The sequence below is a fragment of the Oncorhynchus kisutch genome, linkage group LG5 (assembly GCF_002021735.2).
Source record: "Oncorhynchus kisutch isolate 150728-3 linkage group LG5, Okis_V2, whole genome shotgun sequence".
Taxonomy (NCBI): Eukaryota; Metazoa; Chordata; class Actinopteri; order Salmoniformes; family Salmonidae; genus Oncorhynchus; species Oncorhynchus kisutch.
Genome location: NC_034178.2, coordinates 50,763,181 through 50,790,079, shown reverse-complemented (window position 1 = coordinate 50,790,079; position 26,899 = coordinate 50,763,181). Strand labels below are relative to the sequence as shown.

At 38.9% G+C, this 26,899-nt stretch overlaps 3 protein-coding genes and 1 long non-coding RNA gene across 5 annotated transcripts in view; all 4 read right to left on the bottom strand.

Annotated features, from left to right (window-relative positions):
* Positions 1 to 15,229, bottom strand: part of LOC116374219 (uncharacterized) — a 34,988-nt gene extending 19,759 nt beyond the window's left edge. Inside the window, exon 1 of the long non-coding RNA XR_004210052.1 lies at positions 14,745 to 15,229. This is a non-coding gene — a long non-coding RNA (uncharacterized LOC116374219). The remainder of the gene's footprint in view (positions 1 to 14,744) is intronic.
* On the bottom strand, positions 1,768 to 5,537 carry LOC109875922 (homeobox protein Hox-C5). The gene is made up of 2 exons (XM_020468358.2): positions 4,573 to 5,537; positions 1,768 to 3,598 (listed from the first exon to the last, which is right to left on the bottom strand). Exons 1-2 carry the CDS (start codon positions 5,078 to 5,080, stop codon positions 3,384 to 3,386), a joined length of 723 nt encoding a protein of 240 aa, XP_020323947.1. The 5' UTR covers positions 5,081 to 5,537; the 3' UTR covers positions 1,768 to 3,383.
* LOC109875923 (homeobox protein Hox-C6) lies at positions 6,688 to 9,181 on the bottom strand. The gene is made up of 2 exons (XM_020468359.2): positions 8,425 to 9,181; positions 6,688 to 7,876 (listed from the first exon to the last, which is right to left on the bottom strand). The coding sequence occupies exons 1-2, from the start codon at positions 8,915 to 8,917 to the stop codon at positions 7,578 to 7,580; spliced, it is 792 nt and encodes a 263-aa protein (XP_020323948.2). The 5' UTR covers positions 8,918 to 9,181; the 3' UTR covers positions 6,688 to 7,577.
* Positions 15,230 to 22,696: 7,467 nt separating the features above from the next.
* On the bottom strand, positions 22,697 to 25,750 carry LOC109875920 (homeobox protein Hox-C8a-like). Of its 2 annotated transcripts, none has more exons than XM_020468357.2 (2): positions 25,033 to 25,750; positions 22,697 to 24,341 (listed from the first exon to the last, which is right to left on the bottom strand). In XM_020468357.2, the coding sequence occupies exons 1-2, from the start codon at positions 25,466 to 25,468 to the stop codon at positions 24,001 to 24,003; spliced, it is 777 nt and encodes a 258-aa protein (XP_020323946.1). In that variant the 5' UTR covers positions 25,469 to 25,750; the 3' UTR covers positions 22,697 to 24,000. The 2 variants fall into 2 exon arrangements, 1 of the variants encoding a protein (XP_020323946.1); XR_002252885.2 differs by having other exon boundaries at positions 24,226 to 24,341; positions 24,606 to 25,140.
* Positions 25,751 to 26,899: the final 1,149 nt, after the last annotated feature.

Here is a 26,899-nt window from a genome sequence, read left to right as displayed (position 1 = left end):
GGGTGTTACAAGAGGCAGGTGTCTATTTCATTATAAAGCAAGATAAACAAGATTATTAACTTACTGCATCGTCTGGGAACAATTATCCGGAGTCGAACGATGTGAGTGCAGAGCATTAGGGGCTAGATAATCCTCACTTAACGCCTCATACCTCTCCGACCACTCAGATAAGAGGACCCAACATCTGCGATTCACGACAGTTAAGATTATATATGATGTAAATATATTGAGGGCTGGTTTGTCAGCTCTCCCAAACCATAAAATTTACTTTAATGACATCACGTGTTCTCCGTGAGCCACTCAGGGTCAGCGCCCTAGGGCCTTCAGCATACACAACCTCCAAAAGTTTAAAAGTTTTTTTTTAAAGACAGACGGAAACAAAAAAGTATCCAATACCAAATCAACCCTACTCCATGCGGTAAGCTTGCAACTGACATATCCGAGAGGGATGTCAGACGCAGGACGTCCTAGGGAACTATAACCACAATAACATAGCGGTGAGTAATGTTTTTTTCATTCTCTCTCTCTCACGTGGAAGCAGGGGTTTTGACGTGTAAATAGTGTTTGGAAAATACTGTACCAAGAAGTCGCAGAGGACTGCGTAGCTAGACAAGAGTTTTCCCTCTAGTCTAGTATAATGGAAAGGCTACTTCAAAAGTGAAAGGGCATGAAGAGGGGTGGGGTCGGGTTGTCCAGCACTGTTACCTGTCTGTGTTGATACGGAGGAGACAGTAAGGTTGATGCTGTGTGATGACGGCTCCAAGAGTTCCTCTTAAGGGGATTTACTTGGTTGCATACTGCTCCCGGTGTAGGACACATTCAATGACATCATGGAAGCAAAGCATGTAGGTACTATTCCAGGAACGACATGGTAGTTGACCCTAAAAGTTTAACCAAACTAGAATTCACTTTGAACAGAGGTTTTGAAAATGATCGATGCATCGGTTTCAACTTTACAAGTTACGTTTAGTGGACGTTTCCATCCAAAGTGGCTCCTTAAATGTGTGTTGTGTAGAAATTTCTGTCAGAAACATAGATATGGACAACATGTGGAAGAACTGTTTGGACCTGTTTTGAGTACCGGTAGTCGTGTGAACTGATTATTACGGATAAATGATCGTTTCTGGTACAAGGTTTCCGCTGATGGACCATTCAAAACGACTAAAGAAAACATTATCACGTAAGTTTGTTAGGCCTAGATATTGTGTTGAATGTTTCTGGAAATAGCCTAGGAGTAGAACGTATTTTAAAAGTACTTCAAAAGTTCACAACTGCAGCTTGGGATTTTGATTAAAATTGTACTTTTCCTTGGGAAAATGATGTTCATTTCATCAACCTTGGGTGATTCATTTATTATTTTATCTAAGTGGACAGATTTGCTACATTCAATGGAAATAGCGTTTTCTTATGTATTCAGATTCAAGAGTCGTGCTGAATGTGCATCTGTTTAGTTAAACAATTGTCGTTGTTTGAGAGGTGTTAGGGAGAGCAGTAAAGTTTTATGATGCGTCAGGGCCATAAAGCTTTACAGGCATCCGTCTGTACTGTACTGTAAATAATTACTGAGGAAGTGGAGGCTGACAGAGAACCGGGATCAAAACCCGAGACCACGTTGAGAATTGCTAAGGGCCAAAGAGTAAAAAAGCAGCCACTTCTTGGAGTAATCAAACGACTACTGAATTGGCTGCACAAAATTCAAGTAGGCCTATAGCCTTATACTTCCCCAGCACAGCCCGTTTTCCCCGTGACATCGTCAAAAGACAGTGGTATGAAGCACATGCTCACCCATCTTTATTTCATTATTTAAAACACAAACATTAACGAATGCCTTTCTTCTCAAGATTTCAGTCCACTTCAAAGACAACACTTCATTCAGCTATCTAAACAAGGTGAGCAATTTAAAATATAGGCTCTACCAAGGTGCTAACTGTTCTAGATGAATTAATAGGCCATTAAATAATTCAAGTGCATTTTGTTCCAGAGGATCAACCCCCATTCTACCACTGAATAGATGATTATTTCCACAAAGTGAAACAGGGATTTGACAAGAAAATGTGAACTGTAATATGTGAAATCGTTTTACCTACAAGGCCTTCAAAGTTTTCTTTGTGAGCAATTATAACCATGCAGAGTATGAGAAAAGGTTGACATAACACTGTTTTGTGGCAGACGTTGGAAATGAGGGTGAGAAGGAAATTGTTTAATTGTTAGCTACTCATTGTGGACATGAGCCTCTTGCCTCATGACAACATTTATGTGAACTCAACATCTCACCTTAGTTGGTGGCCTGTTCTGTGTTCTTCACTTTCAAACATTGGGTAAATGAATGTATATTTTTCCATGTTCCAAAATAATGGGACATTTGCAGGAAATGTAGGATGACCAGAACACTGGTCCGTGTATTGCCCAATTCTCAGCAGAAATCCTCTATTACATGCATTGTTCGTGATATACAATATATATTCTAAATTGTTAATAATGATTTGTCACAACTGTAATGCTGAGGCTAAAATAACTCATCCCATGATCATACTTGGCACATTGAGTCAGATCTTAGTCAACAATCAAGCCACATTATCCCAAATATGAATCTCCTGCCGACTGGCAAGTTATGTATTCCAATATACCTTTCATATGAGGAAACCATATCATTCTACGAAATGTATAGTAAGGTTTAATGTTTTATCGAAACTATTTAGATTGTACGAGTATCTCACTGTTCTCACGACACTGTTGCCAAAATCAACAATTTTACGTGGAATATTTCAAATACAATATCGTCATTGAGAATGATATAGTCCCCGCAATTGACTAAAATGTGTCTGTTACATTTTAAGATCCCTGGATGTTTAAACGGGCCTAATAAAAAAAATTAAAAAAAACACAAACAGAACAAAAATATACAAGAAGTTTGAAGAGTAGGCTAACTACAATGAATTTACCTTTCGTGGTTGTGTTTTATATAAATTAATAGAAAACTCACACGGAGGAAACAATGTTGATAGTACAGCAGGAATATACGATAATATCAATAACTTTCAACTTGAAATGAATTTAAGGAAAAAGAGGGGAAGGGATGAAACGTTAAAATTATTAAAGTCATATTTTCTATAATTAATCTAGTTCAAGCGTTTACATTCTCACAAGTTCTATATGACTCTGTTGAACAAATTTATATTCCAAGGTATAAAATAAAACAGTACAATATTCAAACAACATGACAGATATATTACATCATCAGATCCATAATCGAAGAATGTTCATTATTATCACACTGAAACATCGCATCACAAAAGTCACGGTTTGGAAACGGGTAGTGATGAGAGTCTTTGAATGTCATCTCAAACAGAAACGTTGATATCTTTTGAAAATGCCCCCTGGTTTTAGATGGACTCTTTCATTTTAAGCTTTGAGTCCTTTTTCCACTTCATTCGTCGGTTCTGGAACCAGATTTTGATTTGCCTCTCATTCAGACAGAGCGTATGCGCGATCTCGATGCGCCTACGACGCGTCAGATACCGGTTGAAATGGAATTCTTTCTCCAACTCCAGAGTTTGGTAGCGTGTGTAACTCGTCCTTGACCTTTTGCCGTCAGCCTCTGTGGTGTAATTGAGAGAAAATGTGTGACCGCACTGGAAATGTGAATATTCATATAAAAACAGAGTAAACATTATCACTTAAAATATATCTTAACTTGTCAATGGACATACAATGACTTGTAGTTTACCAATATATACGAATGAATAGCAAAACACAGCCTGTAAGTCACTATTCTGTGACTATATCCCCATGTCAATAGATTACTTTAAAGTTTTAACGTTACTGTATGGCCTAATGAACGGAAGGATAGCTGGATGGCTGGATGGCTGGATAAATGATCATCAATATAGAGCTGTATGAGTTACCAAAATATGTCCATTCGGGTTTACTCAATGAAACTACAGTGATTGTATCACTATTAGGCCTATGACTAATAATAGTATTGTTATTATAATGCAAAAGTGTTTTTTTAACAATAACTAAAACAAGGGCAAGAGTCATTACAGTTCCAGAAATATCCTTTCCCCCTCTAAAGTAGCCTACGTTCCCTGTTGTATAACAAACAATTACTTGCCAAGGCCAGTAGCCTATATACATATTTTATTACATTAGAAACGTTCAGTTAAAGCGTATACAGTGAAATCCACAATCTCACTCTTCAGTTCAAATATCCTCGAAAATAAGGATCACGTTTATCATACTACGTTGTTTTGGTTCTAAATATAGAACGCACACATTGTTTGTTGAGGGTTTGCAGAGACTTGTGTCTCCCTTATCCAATTACCCTGTCATAAATTTGGACGCAGATCGCCTCTTCGTTGTAACAGGACAGTTTTACGAGCAATTGATGCCTTTGTCATACAATTTATGACTGCGAGTTTTATTATTTACGAATACGACCTATAAAACTCATAGAAGAAAAACTGAATGGACTCAAGAGGGTAAAGAAGATAGAACACGTGGAGGAGAGAGGGTGAGAGGGACACTTTCCCTTCTGTAGGAAATAAAGCGAAAAGAAACATCAAACTTTACCGTGACCCATGTGTAGTTTAGTCATCCAGGGATATATTTGCGGTTGCTGCTCGCTGGTTTGTGGTTGAGTCGAATGGTTTGCTAGTGTTACTGGCTGGACGGGTTGCAAAGTTCCGACTTTGATCTCTCCTGTTTGTGTCTTGCGGATGGGCATTTCGCTCAAATCTGAGTTCGTCACCGGTTTTCGACGATACAATCCCAGATTTAGAGATCCCTGGCCGCTTGTCTGCTCGTTCATGAGGTGTCTCTGGGTAGCGTCTCCTGTGGAAGACTCTGGCGGTGGTGTAAGATCGCCAGGATTGCCACGCAGCACAGTGTTCATCTCTCCCATGCCAATGGAACTCGAGGACCGTGGGGACGCAAATGACCCGCGGTGATCATGCCCTCCATAACCACTGTAGCTGGACACGTTGAGGTCAGGGATAGATCCGTAGCCATGGTTGTGCAAAGCGAAAGCTGACGCATCGTGAGTTTGCTTAAACAACGAGTTGGCTACGTAAGAACTCATTTCAAGAGAAAACGCTAAGGAAACGAAATGGAAGCATTTATACGGACAAAATTATTGCATTAAAGTTTTGACGTAACACGAATATTGTAAAATATGTACAGATAGCAGTTATACCGGTGTGGTATTGTTATTGCGTTTGCGTTTGCGTTTGATTTGTAGCTCTTTTGAAGTTCATGGGGTTTTATCCTAAAATGACAACGATTTATAGGTGGGGTATTTTTTTTATTTTTTTTAATCCATTGCCCAAATATGGGACGTCTAAAAAGAATCACGTGCTCGTATCGGCCAGTCATAAATTTGGCTAGATTACACTTGGAGGTTATTAATGGCAATAGGAGAAACGCCTGATATCCGGGCATCGAGGACCCTGATGGGGCACTGGCGGAGCAGGGCTGGACGGAAGGCCGAGAGCGTCACCTGGTGCCAGGGACGGATAAGAGCATAAAACACACAAGGGCATGGGGCACCCTCTCCTTCTCCTCTCTGCCACACTATGTCGTGATCTACCTGGCAACAACCACACAGTTATGCGCATCGAGGCATGCGCGCACATAGAATATTGTTATTTCGTAGGATAGAACTGCATTGATGGCTAATTGATTACCACCATAATCAACAATAGTAAAATTGCTCTATAGGTTTAAAATCAGCCTTAAAAGTGTAGCGTAGAGCAGGTAATCGGTCTCCAAACAATACAAGGTCAATTTTCAACCTCCTTTATAATATAATTGTCAGGCTACATAATGTCTGACCACAATTTTATGCAATTGTCAGTAGGGTTTCTTTAATTGTTTTTCCACCATAAACTGCTAATAATAATAATGATAATAATGGAAGGCTAAACAATCCATTGCTATGGCATATGACTTGGGCCTTCTGTTATACAGTCACCGTACTAGCAATAATTGAGCTTTACTTTTTTGGGTCGCTACACTGTGGCTATATGTTTTATATTGAATTGTATCTGGAATTGTTTTCTAAATGGCTTGACTGATCATAGCAACAAGTTTCTCGATATGGCAGGTTTGGCAGAAATCGAAATAGTCGTGCATAAGTTTGAGTAATTGTATAGCCTACAACGACTCTTAGAATGATAATGCCAATATTATGATAATGCAAACATAATAATTCTCATAAGAGTAAATTAAACCCAAAGTCCTCTTTATTGATGTTGCATCACTGGTTTATCTGAAAAGACAAAGGAAAACAGAGTGTCCTCCGTAAACAACGGTAACATCGCCTGGCAATGGTTTTAAATGGCTTGCGTGTGACTAAGAAGGCCTTTTAGTATTATGCTTGGTATTACGTTACATATAGGCCTACCTAATAACACGAATTACAACCTTAAACCATACAGTGTAAGGTGAAATGGAAGTCTATTCAGACTAGAAAATTAGACAGGCCTCACAGACAGTGATGTTCTATCGAATTGTGTGTGATTTGCGTTTCCTCTCCTCTCCCCATCCACATTTTCCAATATTTCTGTAGCTATTTGAAATGACTAGCCTATTCAAAGATTTCACTGCATGGCTTTGAAAAAATGTGGGTACATTTAATTGCTTTAACATCTCAATGAGCCCTACCACAGAGAGCCACAGACAAATATCAGAGAGCCACAGAACATTCATTTATTTTAAGTGACAAAGGTCTATTATATGACGAATAAAAAACATGAACAATGACATGTGTACACATTTAACCTGGAGGGCTATAATGCTGCTGTTTGAGAACGAGACTACCTTGGTATGGTGGGCGCAAAGACATGGACAACTTTTTTATTAACAGTTTTATTAAATATGACTTGACGTAAATGTCATACATCACTGTTATTGTTTAATTTTAGATTTTCATCTAACGCGACAATCTAAGCCACATAGGTCAGTTATTATTTGACCACATACTCAATGTAGGCTACTGGTACATATCTAAACATAAATAAAGTAGGCCTACTTACTACAAAAAAAGTTGCGGGTTGCACACACATGCTCTCACAGGGCTAAGGTATGTATAACAGATACACACACACACACACATATATATATATATGATACACACACACAAGTGGATGTAACTCTTGTAGTTTAATTCACATATTCTTTTGACAATCCTTTTTGGAAAAACATATTCGTCATAGGTGTACAGACAGCTGAGAACCATGTGTTTTGCATCGTTGTCAAACAACATTTATGAAAATACAATAATGAACGTCTTCGCGTTACACACAGTCTGTGCAGGCTATATGAGGGAATGTCAAGTAAAGGAAAGAAATTCTGTGGTCACCGTGAAAAGTTCATATCAATACAGAATAATAAAAAAAGGCAAACATTGACATCTGAAGATATCTTGCATCCACATTGCATTTAACGCAGCCATATCTTTGAATAGACTAGTGTTTTTTATTGTGCTAAAAAATAGACGATAGGTACTTGCTAGGTAGTTAAGTTATTCTCACATCACGGCGGATTGATGCATATAGTAGGCTAGGATATGAAGTCGTTCATTCTTTCTTCTCTTCTGTCGCCTCTTCTGTGTCCTCTTTTCCTGTGTCTTGACTTGCCCCTGCCGAACCACTTTCGGCGAGAGTGGACGTTAGATTGCTTTCCTTTTTCCATTTCATCCGGCGATTCTGGAACCAGATTTTTATCTGACGTTCCGAGAGACATAGTGCGTTGGCGATTTCGATACGTCTGCGTCTCGTCAAGTAGCGGTTGAAATGGAATTCCTTTTCGAGTTCTAGAGTTTGGTATCGGGAGTAAATTTGGCGTCCTCTTCGCCTGTCAGAACCGTATCCAACTCCTGAATGGAAACACAATTTTGAATGATCATAATCTGGCATAATCAATATTTGTACGTAGGATATGCAATGTCCCTAGCCGAACACACGCGCACACATAATCACAAAAAAACACGGAAAGAATCGATGTCTAGGATATAGCCTAATTGTGTCAGTTCTTACATGCTAGCCTATGTTTTGCAATTATCTAAATAATCAACAACAGTGGTGGTGCATACTGACGCAACACACATACACTTCGCTATCAGGGGAACCCAGTCCACTGAGTGATATTTGAAGAGATTATATGTTATTCGTTTTACAATACCGTGAACTCTTTAATATGGGTGACAAAGGGATTAGCTTAAAATATATAAACTATTTTGTTTTGAGGGACATGGGGATGAACTGTGACTGAGACTTTTTCCTACGAAGATAAAAGGCCTTTATTGCATGCGACAGGGTGCTGCTGTAGTAATGGTTTATGGGGTGATAAAAAGTAGCTTCCCCAGTCGTAAAACGGACCAGCTCGTTTAATTCATCTCTAGGAGTTTGTAATAGGCCTACTCACCGCTATGAGAGTTCATCCGTTGCATCCACGGGTAGATCTGAATGTTCCCCTTTTGTTCCTGTGAGCCGTTCCTGCCTTGATCAGACGGGTAATCCTGCGCGAGCGAGCTTTGTGAACCTTGTCCCAAACTGCTCTGCCTACAGCTGGGTAGCACGTCCTTCTCTTGGTAAAACACGTTGGATCCATACTCGTACGGTCCCCTGGTCGAGCCGAATACAACGTTGTCTTGGGGAGAATAGAAAGGCGAGGAATATATCCGGTTTTGGGCTACAGCGGTTCCGTAGGAGGAGAAGTGTCGAACTGGGTCATAGGTAGTTGAGTTTAGGGCCACGTTTGGTAAAACCTCTTGACCACCAGCTAAATGGCATGAGAGCGACGGGTTTGCGAAATAAGAATTCATACCTCCCTCTCTCCCTTGCGCCCTCTCTTTCCCTTTCCCTCCCTCCCTTTCAATATCAGATCTCTTTTTATTCTCTCCCTCTCTCACACTCATTAAGTCACTCTCTTTTTTTCACTGTCAGTCTATATTTTAATACAGGCACGCTGTATGATTTCTTTATAATGTATTTCTGGACGCCAATAAAGACACAAGACACCGCCGAATGTTGTCGCTAAAGCCTCACTCTAGGATGGACAAGATGACAATGTCAGCTGACCAAATTTCCTCCAATAAAAAGCAGGGAGTAGAGGGACTGAGGGAGAAAAAGTAACTTAATTAAAAAAAAATCTCTGTCAAAACTACTCTCGCATATGCGCGCGCACACACACGCCATCGTAAGCTAACACGTGCACACATGCGCGTGCACACACACGCATAAGGAATACATACATAGGGAGCATTTACGCGCACGCACGCACGTAAACACACGCACACGCACACACACACGTACACACACGCACACACACGCACACGCACACACACACACGCACACGTCTCCTCTTGCCAATCTGCTCCTGCAACGCATATTCTTTGTTGTACAGTACTATCCCATAGCAACATAATAACACTCCTGTTCACAAAGGTATAAAGAAGATTCTGTGTGTGGATGAATTAAATCAGATAGGCCTTTAGCAATAAACATTCACAATAATGAATTAGCCTAAATGTGGAATTTAATTATTGAGAGAAATAGATGCCATCGCCAGACAAGCATGCTCTATTTCAATTATTTGACTTGAGTCCAGTCTCTTGTAATAAAAAAAAAAAGATTGGACCTTAAAGAAGAACGGGTGTTATGTTTCTATACCCCTCGCGGTTGAGAAAATATGATTAGGGTTTATAACCGCAATACAGTGTGATCGAATTATTCAGTTCGAAAAAGCTTGACAATATTGCCCTCTTTAAACGATGAATATGTTTTTATTCGGTGTGGGTTACATAGTTTCTAAACGGATTAAAAACATGATTTATGTTGAAAAAAGAGGATTAGGCGGGCCTAGTCCAATTGTTAAAATAGAGTCAAGAAAACGTGTTTGGGTGACTTTTAATTATATTATTTACAATAACAACAAATAGATAGATAGGGAATGCTGTAGCCTAATATGAATGGACTGAATGTTGATGTACTGATAATATGAAGGCCCATAACACAATGATCTAATACTTCCACATAGGAAGTATCGCGTTAATCCAGTTTGACATAAAATAAATCCTAACACAGGCTTTGTTTGAAGGCTACAGGCTGGCAGGATAACTGAACACAGGAGTGTGCGACACACACACTCACACTCCTCACACACACATCTCACACACACACACACACACACACACACACACACACACACACACACACACACACACACACACACACACACACACACACACACACACACACACACACACACACACACACACACACACACACACACACACACACACACACACACACACACCTATTTTCTCATTAGAGTTGGAATGACACGAAAATGGAAAGGGTTCACAATTGCTAACGGCAAGAGAGGCCTCCTCTTATTGCTAATGCTAGCCATAAAAATAAGTTATGTATATATTGTTGAGGATAGACGGGCATGTCTTTTGGGGCTTCTCCATCAAAAAGCGAACAGGTCTATGCTACATTTGATAGCGTGTGAGGTTGCCCGATATAGGCAACGTTTTATAAGAATTAGATTAGACCTGGTGCACAAAATTCGAGAAACCTATTCGAAGTGGTAAGAAAAGTCTTATATTGGGACAAGAGGCTTTTAGCTGCGTTACCCCTTTATTCAGTAATTATTCTTTCGGCAGAAAGAGGGGGGGGGGGGGGGGGGGGGGGGTTTATGGCAGTTTTAGAGCGAAAGAATGTCTTAACGCCTGTGTAAGCCGCAGAAGTCATAAACCAGACAAATGACGGATTCTAGTCTATACTCTTCTCCTGCATGCACTGTGTGTATCCGCGTGTGGGAAATCCTCGCCCATACAAATAAATGAAATGCACTAGTGAATGGAAGGCTTTATCGCTAGAGCATGAAAAGAAAATACACTTAGTGGTGCCTTTAAAAAACGTGTATTACTACAAAGAAGGCTACAGGCCTAAACCTTACAGCATAAAATGCAACAGCAAGAGAGCAACATTTATTGATAGGCTAAGTTACAGTATTGCAGTGCAACATTAGAGGGTTGTAACTGTAATACGTTGATAATTTGTTGATGAAATAGCTAAGCCAGTGTGGAGATGGAAAATATGAATCATTGTCGGAATAGGTCTATTGTAGGACAATGCAATATAAAATAAAGAATGAAAAACGAATATAGCTAACATCTTGATTTTCAAATATCCACTAAACATATTTAATATGTGTTTCAAATGTGTCTGTTGCGTTTTGTCTTGGCCTCGGTATCAAACTCAAAATATTAGACTTCCACACAAACAACGTAGGTCTATCTAACGTTATTTGTAAGACAAGACATTGGTAGACTATTCTTTTTGGAGTAACATGGGAAAGATAAAACCGACTTTTATGACAAGTTTGATGATTTCGATTGATATCCACATAGCCTAATCAATCCTACTCTGCCTTCCAAATAAAAGTTCAGCACTCAGTTTAATCGAACTAATGAGCTCACGGGTCTGGCAGAAGTTGTCGGATACAAACGTGGTGTTTCCCAAACAGCCTTTGATCTCTAAATCCGAACGCCTTTAAAAGGCTATTGCTTTAATGCGGGCCATATGACAAACGCAGCAGTTGGAATGCAGTGGGATGTTATCGGTGAGCCTTTCTGTAAATTTAATAGAAAACTTACATGGAACCTTTTATCTCTGTAAGCCTAGTTTGTCATGCAACTTTAGATAATTAATACATGTATTAATTGAGCCCCCCCCTCCTCATACACACAATATTAGACTATACACGTTGAGTAACCTATATCTATCTCTTTAATAGTGCTTCTCTATTCCTCGCGTAAAACATATGTTGTTGCAAGGCTGATGCGCTATCTGTGAAGGAAACGTGAATTGGGTTGGGGGAGAGGTAGAGAGTGGTTTTATTGTACTATGGAAGTGGAAGTGTATGGGGAAGTGTTTTATTGCACCCTTTGTGGAAGACAGTCTGGCATTTGCACGCAAAAACAACTTTGGAGGTCTTGAGGTCTGCAACTAAAACGGACTAAAACCATGTCGTCCTGATAATGTTAAAATTGTGTTCTATGGCAGACACAGCAAGTCTAACAAAGCCTTAGAAGCATAGAAGAGTAGTTATTATTTGTTGTTATTGTAAATAATACAAATTATGGTATCAGGGTTATGGGTTATATTCAATATTACTGGTTTAAGATGAGATATCATATAAAACCATCATTAAATTACAATATTATCTTATATGGGCAAAACAACCCTAAACGTAGGCTTTTTAAAATAAATTAAGAAAAGCAGCTGTCCAAAATGATCACATAACTTGGCTACAATAGTCTCTCTCACATTATAACGATAAGGCTTTTGTTTCAATGCACTTTCATATTATTATTAAAGAACATAATTATTCAGAATATTTCTAACATTTGAATAAAGCACAATAGCAGAATGTGCAACATAGCCTTCAGAATTTTAGGGACAATCGCCTACCAAAGAGATTCAGTGCTACATTTCCGATATGCCCAATAATCTCTAAATAATTTGAACACTTTTTTTTGTAGTTTCAAAGATTTGTATCACCAAATAAATCAACATATCGAAGGCCTACCCTGTAAGTATAAAGCTTTTAAAAGTGACTTTACCCTATGCCATTCTCTAAAACCCTCATCAGTTTTTTTGAAATGTCCTGAAATGTCCTGCAACCCCCTACCTGCTTTTACAGCAAAATAAATTAACATTAAACTGATGTGAAAACAACCACAGTATAGACGGAGTGCGCCTAAAGAAAATCAATGGCTTTTCTAGTAGGCCCGTGCATTTTAGGTGCAGCGTTTTGAGTTTCAACCAAATATTACGCACAGGTTCTGTCTAGACGCCCACAATGTTATCGTGGCATGAAATTTGCTGACTCGAATAAATATATGCTCTTGTTGTACTTGATTTTAATTTTTCATATTGAGCTTGAGTAGCAACATAATGTTGTTATTTTGTCCTATATTGTGTCAAAGCTAACATTTCATTAGATAAAACAAAGGTGACTGAACACACCCTATTGACATAGACCTACTGTGTGTATGTATGTTCTCGCATTATCGATCACACAGTATTATTGGCAGTGACAGGATTTTGAGGTGCTGCGATCTAACACTAGATGGCAGTATTGACTGTAATACATATTTGGTGTGGGAAAAGAGGTAATCAAAGTTTGAGCCTGAATTTGTAGGCTATTGCCAAATGCTGTGCATGACAATCACACGTTTGATTTTATATTGCTGTGATGCGTTATTGACTTACGCGTCGAACACACCGACAGTGATATTGCATTTTGTTACACCAGAATTACATGAATTTCCAATGAAAAGCTGCGTTTGCCTTGCAGCATTGCGTTGCAGAGGAAGTTGCAGTGCGTTGGATTTATCGTATGTGTCAAAACTGTATGAGTAGACGGCTTGACAGAAATGGTAGCAGAAAGTGATTTTTTAACTTTTGTGGCATACATATCCAGACGATGCTGTATACTAATTTGCACAATACACTGTCGGTGTGTTCGAAGCCTGAGGCTATCCATTGTGTAACGAAATAAAGTGTTTTGCGTTGGTGATCCATGATGATGAAGTGTGTATTTATATATATGTATGTTATCGAAGGCCTACCCCTGTACATTATACACAATACACATTAGTGTACAGGCTGCTATGTAGATTATACATATTATACATTAGTGTACCAGTTCAATAAACAAAACGAATACTTGCACAATGTTCTGATGATGACACCACCACAACCGTCAGCACAACCAACCATCAATAGTAACTTTGTTTTGCCTGCTCATGTTGCAATATGGTTTAGATAAGTAACTAACTGAACAATGGGTATTTACGCATGTGGAGCAGCTTTACCTACCTATATAATATCATTGTAAGGTTTATAAGAAAGGCTACAGCTTGTCCCATCGCAATACATTGTCACACAGAGACATTGGTCCTAAACATTAAAGCCAAAACAATAACCTAGGCCTGGTAGTAAGGTATGGTTAGTAATGAAATAGATGTTCCCTTTTTTAACATCGAACGCGTGACTGCAGACTAACTGAGAAAAGCCAATTCCTGAATCAGACCAGGGTATCATAATGTATCACACTGGATATTTAATGTACATACAATTCAAGAGTTAAATAAATGAAATAGCTCAAATTTTATCGGAACCATTACAGTAAATCATGCCAGGCATCAATGCACCAACCAGCAAGCTCTATACCCCACAGGTACCAGTTACTTTTTATGGTCTGGTACAAGAAGCGTTGCCACAAGCTAGTCCTGGTGATGCACACAAGCCCTCTTGCCTATTTCTGTCAGAATCAAAATGATTGCTCACGTGTGTTACAGCGAGCTACTACTAATATCAGGAATAGTTCCCCAGTCCCACTTGTAGATGAATTGCAGAATATATATCTTGGTGTGTAGCTTATTACTAAACAATAATAATAATACATACACTATACCTTTATTTTGTGCATTTGATGTTTACACAAACAGATCTAATGACGTTACAATAGTTATACCTATATCAGGGGAAAACAATATGTCCATAGACCTACAGTGTCAATACAAGTATACATTAGATGCATGATTTGGTAAACTGCATTTTCCCCCCATTAAGCAAAAATATATGTTACATATTTAAATACATCCAAAGGCCACAGACCATTCGATTAATTTTAAACCAATAAGGAACGCAGAAACCCAAACTTACCTAGGTTCTCCTTGCTGCTACAGTGACGTACATCCAATGGTCCAGCAGCTACAAGCGCTGGAGGGAAACAAAGGAGACCGAGGAACCCAACTTGTTAATATCCAATATGTCGCTTGTATTCTGTTCAACGCTGTAAACCGAAATTAAAGGTATTCAGGTTCTGAAGTATCACAATCCTCAACCTGGATCCGAGTAATCTACTCAGGTTCCACTTCTGATTTAACAGCGATGAGCGGGCAAAGGGAAGAGAGAGGGAGAGAGAGAGAGAGAGAGAGAGAGAGAGAGAGAGAGAGAGAGAGAGAGAGAGAGAGAGAGAGAGAGTGAGTGAGTGAGGGGGAGCACTGGATAGGGACGGAGAGACACAAAGCGAGAGAGGGAGGGGAGAAGGAGTAGCAGTCAAATGGAATGGCAAACATGTAGGTGTGCTGCAAAAGAAAACACATTTCTGTATAGAACGCGAAAAATGCTGTCGCTTAAACGGCCAGGTCGTGTACCGATTGAGAAAGATAGTAATCAGGGAAAGACAACAGTATAAAGTTCATGTTCATGGAGAGAGAGTCACATGTCAAGTTACAGACAATCCAATTTCCGATTCAGTCGTAAAGTTTTATAACTCAGTTGTAACTTTCCCACTAAACAATCAGGAATGCGTTGCGCCTCCTTCCTGCCTAGCCGACCCATTCTCTACATCTTTCCTTTTTCCATAAGGACACTTCACTATCTATGGAATAAGCTCAACAACTCCAGAAACTCACATCTCATTCAGTATGTGTCGATGAAAGCTAGTCTAGTTAATTTTCTTATTCTTTCCATACTGATGTGCCTCCCTTTACGCAATTGTAGAGTCCTATATGCCAACTTACATTTCCATCGATAAATATAGTTCTGTTTTTCTTTGCTTCTGCATCTGAATACATCAGTCACATTTTAGTCAGGGCGTAATACAGCATTTACACGGAGGATGTATCCTGCAGATGCACCAACCACTCCTCCACATGCGCAGTCATGCGGGTAAACATATCGTCACCAAACATGTGCGCGCGCATGCTGTACCTTCATCCCAGGTCAGCGGCAGCAGCTTATTCTGTACATGATGGAGATCAGCTATAAAATATATCTAAAAAACATGTTTTAGACCTTTGTTTACATGAAAACATATATTTCCAAGACAGAGACACATTCATGTTATCAATTGATTAGATGACAGGATGAGATTGTCTAACTCTGCCAATAGAAATAGCCTAATTGATTTGATTCTAATCCTATTGAGTACATTGTCAGATGGTCTGTATACCATTTTAAAATAATTCTGATGACAGCATAGTTTGCTTATTAATGTGAGACTGCCCTGGTATTCATTCCTGCCTTCATTCTCTACATGTTGTTGGCTATATGAGCACATTGTAATAGGCTATGATATGCTCGTAATGGTCTAATGCAGCTGTTTAATACTTGCTGTTACTGGCAGAGAGGTTTCTTATTGGTCTATTAACTCATTTAGCATGGTGATGTCACCATTGAAGGCCAAAACTCCATCCCACCAAAACAGGCTGAAATTTCAGGCGGTCTTTTCAAACAGCTCTAAAACATGAAACACACCGAAAATCTCACTTCCGATAAACAGCCGATCGGTACTTATCACAGTGGGAGGCTGTTCCTTCTCTTGCTAGAACAAAAGCAGTACTTGCTACGTGCAGACACGTCAGTGATGAACCAACACAATGCTTGTCAGTGGCCACCAGCCAATTGGAAAGCCGAACCCCTACAAAAAAAGGATAAAAGAGGGCGTTTTCTCCATACATCCATGGATGAGCCAGTCACACTTCATATGCAATGTAGGCTATGGGATGGTAGCTAGCTAGCTAAGTGCACAGACACAATGTACACAACACGAAATACTTCCTACAAGCTAGTGAACCACTGTAGCTAGTATTGACATTATAATTAAATCACAATGGATTAGCTAGTTTCCATGAAACAGCTGCCTGTGTTAGGTGCCAAGTTAGCGCAGTGTCCTTAGCTAGCTAGTTATGTTGTGCTAGTGAATATGCTAACGTTTGCTAGCTAGCTAAACATTTGTCTATGGGCTGGCACTGGCAGTATGGGATTATGGCAAGTGAATTAAATTGTTTGTGTCTCTTCTTGCTAGGTAGTTAACTAGCTGTGGCCATCTGGCTAGTATCAACAAAGGCTTTCTAAAAAATAGACACATTAAAGCAGATAGCTTGGAATCTAGACCATAAGCAATACGCACGGATATGCATTAACAAACAACGCTACTGCCTCCTTGTGGTTTGGACTATTTTAACAAATGGCTGATGACTTCCAAGATCTTTGCTGTGTGAACACAAAAGAGATTGACTGCTAACACTCTGTTCAGAGGTGCTAAGTACTGTTGTCAGGTAAATGTTTAACAATCCTATATTTATAAAACAGGAAAATCATGTTTTTGACTGCACTGTGAGGGAGGATCATGTTGCACCATGGATTGAAAAATAAACTCATCCACTATACAAATTAACAGTTTTATTCTGCATATTGTTAACATTTTACTGTAGTGGGCTATATCAGGGTCACACAGAATGTTTCTTGGTAGTCTTAAACAAATCAAATCAAATGTTATTTGTCACATGCGCTGAATACAACAGGTGTAGACCTTACAGTGAAATGCATACTTACAAACCCTTAACCAACAATGCTTTAAGAAGTTTTAAGAAGAAAAAAGTAGAAATCAGAAAATAAAAGTAACAAATAATTAAACAGCAGCAGTAAAATAACAATAGCGAGGCTATATACAGGGGTACAGAGTCAATGTGCGGGGGCACCAGTTAGTCGAGGTAATTGAGGTAATATGTACATGTAGGTAGTTAAAGTGAATATGCATAGATAATTAACAGAGAGTAGCAGCAGCGTAAAAGAGGGGTCTGGGTAGCCCTTTGATTAGCTGTTCAGTAGTCTTATTGCTTGAGGGTAAAAGCTGTTAAGAAACCTTTTTTTCGGTACCGTTTGCCGTGCGCTAGCAGAGTGCAAAGTCTATGACTAGGGTGGCTGGAGTCTTGAAGAAAAATCTACTTTGAAACAAAAGTATACACCTCACACACATAATTATGGGCTTAAAAAGAAGAAGACACCTGTACCATGTCAGATATAGAGTTGAAATGTATATATTTTTTGTATATACATCACAGAAGACTGGGAAAAAAACTTTGACATCGTCTGTTTAATTATTTACGTTTTTTAATAATTATGAAATTATGAAAAATATTAATAACATTCCACAAATGAGGCCACAAGGTCATTTGACTACAAGAAAGGGCTACCTGTTATTATTAAGCGATGTAATGAGGGTGATCACTTGCCTACAACGAAATAAAGGTGCATGCCACCTTCACATGATGCATATTCCTCTTTCCACTAAAATATAATTGAGGATTGCATTTTAGTTTTTGGGGAAAAATGTCCGCCATAATGGAGATCATTCTCGGTGTGCACAATTAATTAGCAATGGAGGATAACTCAAGATTGGCCATCATTGTTTACACTTAACACAATACTTAACACAATAATGGTTAGCCTATACCTAGAGAGTTGAGCCTCGATTTATTTTTCAATTCTATGAATTCTTTACATTGTAGCGTGTAAGCCTACTACATTTCTTTTTAAGATTTCTAGCAATTGAATATGTAGCCTATACACAGTACACTTTAAGTAAGTCGGTAAAATACATTAAAGTTGGGCTATCTAATAAACAAAGTTTTTAAAGAACAAATATGAGACTTAATTGTTCATATGGCTGTGTATTAGGTTTTCCTCTTTAAAAACAACTGGTCAAAGAAGAGAAAACCAGACAATCGTATTGTTTGTGGAGGCCTACACTGAAAGCACCAGTATACTAGTGCAGGGGTATTCAACTCTTACCCTATGAGGTCCGGAGCCTGCTGGTTTTCTGTTCTACCTGATAATTCATTTCAAACACCTGGTATCCCAGGTCTAAATCGTTCCGTGATTAGAGGGGGACAATGAAAAAATGCAGTGGAACTGGCTTCGGGGTCCAAAGTTGAGCTTGAGGGCTATAGTGCGTCAGAACACAGAAACACTGTCGAGTTTATTTGCCGTCCATAAAGTTAACAGGTGTTTACGACCTTATTACGGAAGTGGTCTCCCTTCATGACAATATAAAGTACAAAGGGAGACGGGTAGACAATGTTCACAGACAATTGTCACTCTACAGAAAACTTCCGGAATTTCGGCAGTAAACAGCATATAGAATAGGCTAAATCTAGCCGGAGACATTCAAGTCAAGAGAGTTTTACTAGGGGGCCCCAGTGTAGGTAAGAAGGCATCTGAACATCTGACTGTGGCGGCATTGATTGACAAGGTGAGTTTTATTCGGTAAATGTACATGTTAAGGATATTTAAAAAAAAATTACCTTGATTTTACTAGACAAGTCAGTTAAGAATAAATTCTTATTTCTTATTTACAATGAATGGCATTTTTTATTTTATTCCAAGAGATGGTTTAAAATAATATATTGAGTCTAGGCTAGGCCTGTGTGGTGTTAAATATGCATAGGATATGCACCATATTCCAATTGCCACACTGCGCTGGTTACGAATATATTTGGTCACCTTATTTTAAGGGTTAGCCTCCATAAAATAACAAATCCCTGAAAGGTTTCGGGAAAATGTTAGACAAGACCGATAGGACTTAAAGGACTTAACATTTAAATATGAACATGTCTTATTTCCTGTAACCTGCAGACTGCAATAGGCCAATGTGCATATGATTTCTAACATCGCCTACTCTATGATTTGATTGAATTTAAGTAACCTAGAGTAACACATCGCAAACATCTTGTACAGTGCCTTCAGAAAGTATGCATACCTCTTGACTTATTCGACATTTTGTTGTGTTACAGCTTGAATTCGAAATGGATTAAATAAATACAATTCTCAACCATCCACACACAATACCCCATAATGACAAATTGAAAACATGTTTTTGTCACAAATGTATTGAACATGAAAAACAGAAATATCTCATTATATAAGTATTCCCACCCCTGATTCAATCATTTGTAGAAGCACATTTGGCAGTGATTATAGCTATTCTTTTCAACATTCTTCAATCTCTGTCAAATTGGTTGTTGATCATTGCTAGACAACCATTTCCAGGCCTAGAGCTGACAAGGTAAAAATCTGTTTTTCTGCCCCTGAACAAGGCAGTTAACCCACTGTTCCTAGGCCTTCATTGAAAATGTGAATTTGTTTTTAACTGACTTGCCTAGTTAAATAAAGGTAAGGTCTTCTTGGTCAGCAACTCCAGTGTAGATTTGGCCTTGTGTTTTAGGTTATTTTCCTGTTGAAAGGTGAATTAATCTCCCAGTGTCTGGTGGAAAGCAGACTGAACCAGGTTTTTCTCTACAATTTTATTTGTGATTGCGCCATTCTGTTTTTTTAAACGGAAAAACTTCCCCGTCCTTAATAATTACAAGCATACCCATAACATGATGCAGCCACCACTATTCTTGAAAATATGTAAAGTGATACTCAGTAATGTGTTGTATTGGATTTTCCCCAAACATAATGTTTTTTATTCAAGACAAAAAATGTATTACTTTGCCCAATTTTATGCAGTATTACTTTAGTGCCTTGCTGCAAATATGATGGATGTTTTGGAATATTTGTATTCTTCTTTTCACTCTGTCAGTTTAGTTAGTATCGTGGAGTAACTACAATGTTGTTGATCCATTCTCAGTTTTCTCCTGTCACAGCCCTTAAACGCTGTAACTTTTTTAAAGTCACCATTGCCCGGCCTCCTGGTGAAATCCCTGAGCGGTTTCCTTCCCCTGGCAACTGAGTTCGGAAGAACGCCTGTATTAATAAACCAAGTGCAATAACTTCACCATGCTCAAAGGGATATTCAATGTCTGTATTTATTTTATTTATACACATTGACCACTAGATGCCCTTGTTTGCGAATCATTGGAAAGCCTCCCTGGTGTTTGTGGTTAAATCTGAGTTTGAAAATCACTACTCAACTGAGGGACCTAACAGATAATTGTATGTGTTGGGTACTGAGATGAGGTAGTCATTAAAAAATCATGTTAAACACGTGTATTGCACACCGAGTGAGTCCATGCAACTTATTATGTGACTTGTTAAGAAATGTTTTACTCCTGAACTCATTTAGGCTTAGTATGAGAACTTATTGACTCATGATATTTAAACTTTTTATTTTTAATTAATTTGTAAAAATTTCGAAAACATAATTCTACTTTGACATGATGGGGTATTGTGTGTAGGCCAGTAAAACAATTATATTTAATCCATTTTAAATTCAGGCTGTGACATAACGAAATGTGGAAAAAGTCAAGGGTGTGAATACTGAAGGCACTGTAGCATACTCTAATCGTTGCATAATAACGTATTGACGACAAGAGATTAAAGATGCACATAGAAGCCTACACACCTGTTTCTCTTTCCATAAAAAAAAAACATATTGGATTGCATTTTTGTTACTGGGCAAACAACAACTAGAAAAATAACGTCAAACAGTACTAATATAGTGTGTAACAACTGACTTGGCAACAATACAATTTATCTCGTCTTGTAGGCCAAATAGCATAATATACATAATATACTACTCGACTTAATTGAGATAATTTATCAAATATAACTAAGCTATTTAGTGATTTTATACCTCTATGCCGTATAGTGGTGCACATACAGTATGTGTTGAAGAGGCAGAGTATACATACTTTTGACGTCCATAATAGGCTATGTTGAAAATGTACCAACAAAACATAGCATGGCGTTTATCTTCCCATATATCCAGACAGCTACCCAAGGGTAGAGGGTATTTGAAATGTCCTGTGAACATACAGTAAGGTCGCCAATGCGGTTGAATGTGGATGTCAGTAACTTCTGGTATAGGCGGGTCTCAAACAAGAATATAACTGCCTCCGGCACACACACGCGCACACGCGCGCGCGCACACACACACACACACGCGCGCACACACACACACACACACACACACACACACACTAACATGTACAATCACTTATACTGTATTTTGGGCACCTATAAGGTAGCTTGGAAGTATGAGTAGCGCAGCGGTCTAAGGCACTAGAGGCGTCACTACAGGTGTCACTAGAGGCGTCACTACAGACCCTGGTTCACAACAGGCCATGATCGGGAGTCCCATAGGTTGGCGCACAATTGTTCCAGCGTCGTCCAGGTTAGGGGAAGGTTTGGCCGGGGTAGGCCGTCATAGTAAATAAGAATTTGTTCTTAACTGACTTGCCTAGTTAAATAAAGGTCAAATACATATAATAAATGAAGTACTCAAATGGATATCGCATAATTACGTGCACTCGAAGTGTAGGCCTACGAAATAGTTTAGGTAAGGGGGATCTTCTACATCATAAAACCACTCTGCTTATTGGTAAAATAACTCCTTATATACATGATATTGGGCTGGGATATTTCCCTTTATCAAATATAAACTACGTTGCAAGCGTTTGTGTCTCAAAACTAAAAATGTTTATGAACCACTATCAATACAGGCGTATCCATTCCCTCATCCATTGGTCTGACTGAAAACAAGTCAGGATAAAAAATATTTTCTATAATGTCATTTTGTTTGGGTGTAAGATATTGTGATGAAATGTTATTAGGTAAACATCATAAAATGACAAAACAGCCATAATTAGATGTTTAGATTGTCTACCTAATTTGTGTGTGTGTGTGTGTGTGTGTGTGTGTGTGTGTGTGTGTGTGTGTGTGTGTGTGTGTGTGTGTGTGTGTGTGTGTGTGTGTGTGTGTGTGTGTGTGTGTGTGTGTGTGTGTGTGTGTGTGTGTGTGTGTGTGTGTGTGTGTGTGTGTGTGTGTTGGACTATTGCAGTTCAGAGAAATTGCGAAATTGTATCAAGAATGAGGAAGGGAAATTCAGATTTTTTTCCATTTATTTGAACATGTTCATGCCAATCAAGTGTGTGTGGACTCGCAACCAACATACCCTCCTTTAACTTTAAACATAAGAAATCAAGCTGATTTGTACAACAAGAAATACGAAGACAAACAGAGGTCATATTCAGTGCAATAAAAAATAGTCTATTGCATCAGCACAATATTGTAGGCTAATGATATTTAAACGCTAAAGTACAATTCTTTGTTCAATTATAACATATTGGTTAAATAAATGTGCATTACTTAAGGCAGTTTAAGTTGTTGGGACACCAATTGTTGTTACACCGTTCTTTAGCTGACTAGGTAGTATGGCGCAGAGACAATTGTTTGGAAGATCAATATAGGTCCTACTATACCGCCACAAGTAACACCATAAGTATCGTGCAATCAAATGCAATATAATGTGTTATAGGCCTATCATTGCACTGGCTTGTCCCTTCAGTGAGAATGTATAGATCCACATTGCTAATGACAAAACCGTTTTCTTGGTAGATTTTACCATCACCTCTAAGTGCATCTAAGGCTAATAATCACATAAAAATAACTTATTGCTGTCTTCTAGAATCTTACATTTTCCAGAATTAGGTCAAGAATCAAGAAATATTCTACATATGTCGAATTTCCGATCAAAAGAACAGACAGCGCTCACAATGTTTACAAAATATAGGCTACATTACAATACACAATAGTAGGCCAATATTTGTGAAAATAATAGGCGTATAGATTGAAATTTGAGACACAACAACATGAAATATCCCTTACTGGCCGAAAGATCTTAACCACTGGGCCAACTGCCACCCTTTTCCCCCCACCTTTGGAATTGGCAGTTATGAATAAAATAAAACTCCGATCATCCCAATGCACACACACAAACCCACATAAAAAATACTCGAGGGAAAAAAAGTACAAAGAATTTGTATTAATAGTGAACCCTTCTCCTCGAATGACAACATTTATGGAACATTTAAACATTTCCAGACATCCTATCCTCTTGTGCATTCTGTGATATGGACATATGCGTAACAATATGATTTGCAAGTGCTTCAGGTCTTTATGTTATGAGAAGCTTTGCAGCGTTTGGAGACTGTATAAGTTAAACATTATTAGTAGTTATTATCCTATTATCCTCATAGAGAGAGCCATTTGCTGTAATCCAGAACAGTTATTTTTCTCTCATCTTGTTGACTCAGTAAAACGGTTGTGATAAAATGTGATCTCCTTCTCCCGGGACCATCTTTCATCTTTTAAGCCATATAACCATAAAAAGAAAGAGCAATAAAAATCACTCTTTCGCCTCCTCTTCCACTCCCGTTTCCTTTTTGTCTCCCTCTTCTCCTTCACCATCATCATTGCCTTCATCATCGCCCTCTCCCTCACCATCACCATTACCCTCGTTCTCTGTCTCTACTCTTTGACACGGAAATTGGTCCTTGATGTTCTCCTTTTTCCACTTCATCCGTCGGTTTTGGAACCAAATCTTCACCTGCCGCTCCGTCAGCCCTAAAGCGTGAGACACCTCGATCCGACGTTTACGGGTGAGGTAAGGGTTGAATAGAAATTCCTTCTCCAACTCCAGTGTTTGGTATCGACTGTAGGTCTGTCGGCCACTCCGTCTTCCGGGGGCTATAGAATGAAAATAGAACATACAATTAAGCAGGAATTGTTGCAAGACTGTGTCTGGTTCACTATTGTTTTTGAAATATAAGGTAAATTCTTTGAAATTGTGTGTGTGTGTGTGTGTGTGTGTGTGTGTGTGTGTGTGTGTGTGTGTGTGTGTGTGTGTGTGTGTGTGTGTGTGTGTGTGTGTGTGTGTGTGTGTGTGTGTGTGTGTGTGTGTGTGTGTGTGTGTGTGTGTGTGTGTGTGTGTGTGTGTTTGACTATACATACCCTGTACCCTTGGATAGCTGTCCGGATGTGTGTGAAGATAAACGCCATGCCAAGTGCTTCTGGTGAACTTTCACTGAATTCGTTTTTACCGTTGTTATTAATCTCTGCTTATTTTCTCATCTACTAGCGATCAACTGAGCCGCCATTAATGGCACAGCACTGACGCAGATCTACTGGTATGTATACGCCTGTAATCAAAGTAGCTAAGATCTGATGAGAGCGAATCATTGTTCCACGGTTAAGTGACGACGTTCTACTGAGTGATAAGTGAAGCTCCGAAAACGTTATCATATGTTACGGGATGTAGGCTACATGCCATGAAACTACAACAAAATAACCACACAAGAAGCCTAACTGTAGCCTACTCTTATAATGTTACAGCCTATATAATTGCACTAATGCACATGTAAACAAGTAGCCTACTAACCGTGCGGTCTCATCCATGGAAACATGAGACTAGGAGACTGGTTTTGATTTAGGTGGCCTTGTCCTTCTCCGAGGTTAGTGCCATTTGACGATTTACAGTATGGGTATAGCGCCACGCTTGCCTCTTGTTGGGTACCATAAAGCGTTTGTTTTGGAAGGGCTTCGTATCCATACAATGTAGTGCCATCTCCATGACAAGCCAAGGCGCATTGATTCTGCTGGTAACCTGGTGTGGAGATCGCCGGCGTCCTATGGTGAAAGAAGGCTTGGACGTGATGGGGCGGGTGCTGAAATCCCGTAGCCGCCGCTCCCGCACCGTACACCAGCGTGTGTCTCCGGGTGACGCCTTGAGGGAACCTGCAGTCGTAGTAAGTTGGTTCCAACGTTTCACTGCCTTTGCACTTGGAAAAGAGAGGGTTCACGAAATAGGAGCTCATGTTACAGTTTACAATGTTACAGTGGAAGAACTTAGTTTACGACAATTCCAAGTATTGCCTTAGTTTTGTTCCAAACCCCACACATACAACGAACGAAACCACGAAATCATAGAGACAGGTTTAAGGAATAAGATAATAAAGTCTGTTTCCTTATCCACCTCTCCCCTGTTAAAACACTGCCCTGCTACCAAAGGAAGTCCTTTGGTTTTTATTGGCTTTTTCCTTTTGGAGCTTCAAATCAGCTTCTTATGTCGTGCATGGTTGATGCTGAAGCGGCTAGCAACTCCGACACACAGACACTAGCGTTTCGTTTTTACACCCCCCCCCCCCCCCCCTTCACGACATCGACCCCCTCCTCTCTCACCACCAACCTTCAACCCCCTCCCATTCTCATTGAGATCTCGGACGTCTAAACCATGAAACAGGCAAGCGGGAAGGGTCTGTGCATTTTGCTTTACAATACAATAACATGTTGAATATTTTATGTAGCTTAGACTCTGTGTCAACTATCATTTTGTTTAGTCTTATACACATTGTCTATTTGAAAGAATAGTTTTCTACACCTTCCTCCCTAGTTAATAGGCCTACCGTTTATTGCCCTTAAGAAAGTGACAAAAACCTCGACCCCTGACTCTGTGAAGGAAAGGTTTATGCATTTACGTCAATTATTTCCATTCACGTACACATGTACGCGCACACCCAGTGGTTGTGAAATGTTTTGTAGCCTAGCCTATTTCAATTAAAATATTTTAATCGAAAATGTTTACATGCAGCAAAATTGTATTTGCTAATAATACAGCCTAGATATTTGGTTTGATATGTTTTTTTATGTTACCAGAATTATTTTATAATGCTTAATAGTCGTTGATGACATTGATTAATTATTGTACATGATTTACATGATTATTAATGAAAATAAAAGTGAAATAAACGTGTTTGGTTGAATTTTTGGTCTTTACTTAGAGCAAACATAATAAAAATATGAAAATATGTTTCACAATTACAGACTATACATTTTGACATTAAGTTAGGTCTACATGTTCTGATGTTCTTTTGAGCCCATAGTAAATGTAGCCTACCTTATGCTACTTAACACTAAACATAGGCTATCGATTAACACAACGGTAAAAGATAATTGATCAGTTATAACTAAAATAATTGTTCTTCATAACAACACCAAGACAGAGATAGAGACCCACTGACAAAATACATGGTTGTAGATAGACATAGGCTAAATAAATTGGAATATCGATACTTAAAAAAAATAATACAATATTGCCATATTACAGAAATACTACTGCCTATAGTGTAGGCTAGAGAAGAAAGATCATTATTATCCGTAAAAGTTATATGCAGACGATTAATAATAGGTTTTGGAGAAAACGGACGTTGTTGGTTGTTCAGCTCTACGCATGAGTTGTTCATCTCTAC

Bases quoted from the DNA above. Each gene is read 5' to 3' on its own strand.
- LOC109875922 (XM_020468358.2), bottom strand. From the start codon at position 5,080: ATGAGTTCTTACGTAGCCAACTCGTTGTTTAAGCAAACTCACGATGCG. The intron at 3,599-4,572 runs GTAAAGTTTGAT...ATTACACCACAG, and splicing joins TAAACTACACATGGGTCACG to AGGCTGACGGCAAAAGGTCA.
- LOC109875923 (XM_020468359.2), bottom strand. From the start codon at position 8,917: ATGAGTGTGAGAGAGGGAGAGAATAAAAAGAGATCTGATATTGAAAGG. The intron at 7,877-8,424 runs GTGAGTAGGCCT...GTTTCCATTCAG, and splicing joins ACGGATGAACTCTCATAGCG to GAGTTGGATACGGTTCTGAC.
- LOC109875920 (XM_020468357.2), bottom strand. From the start codon at position 25,468: ATGAGCTCCTATTTCGTGAACCCTCTCTTTTCCAAGTGCAAAGGCAGT. The intron at 24,342-25,032 runs GTTAGTAGGCTA...TTCATTCTATAG, and splicing joins TCCATGGATGAGACCGCACG to CCCCCGGAAGACGGAGTGGC.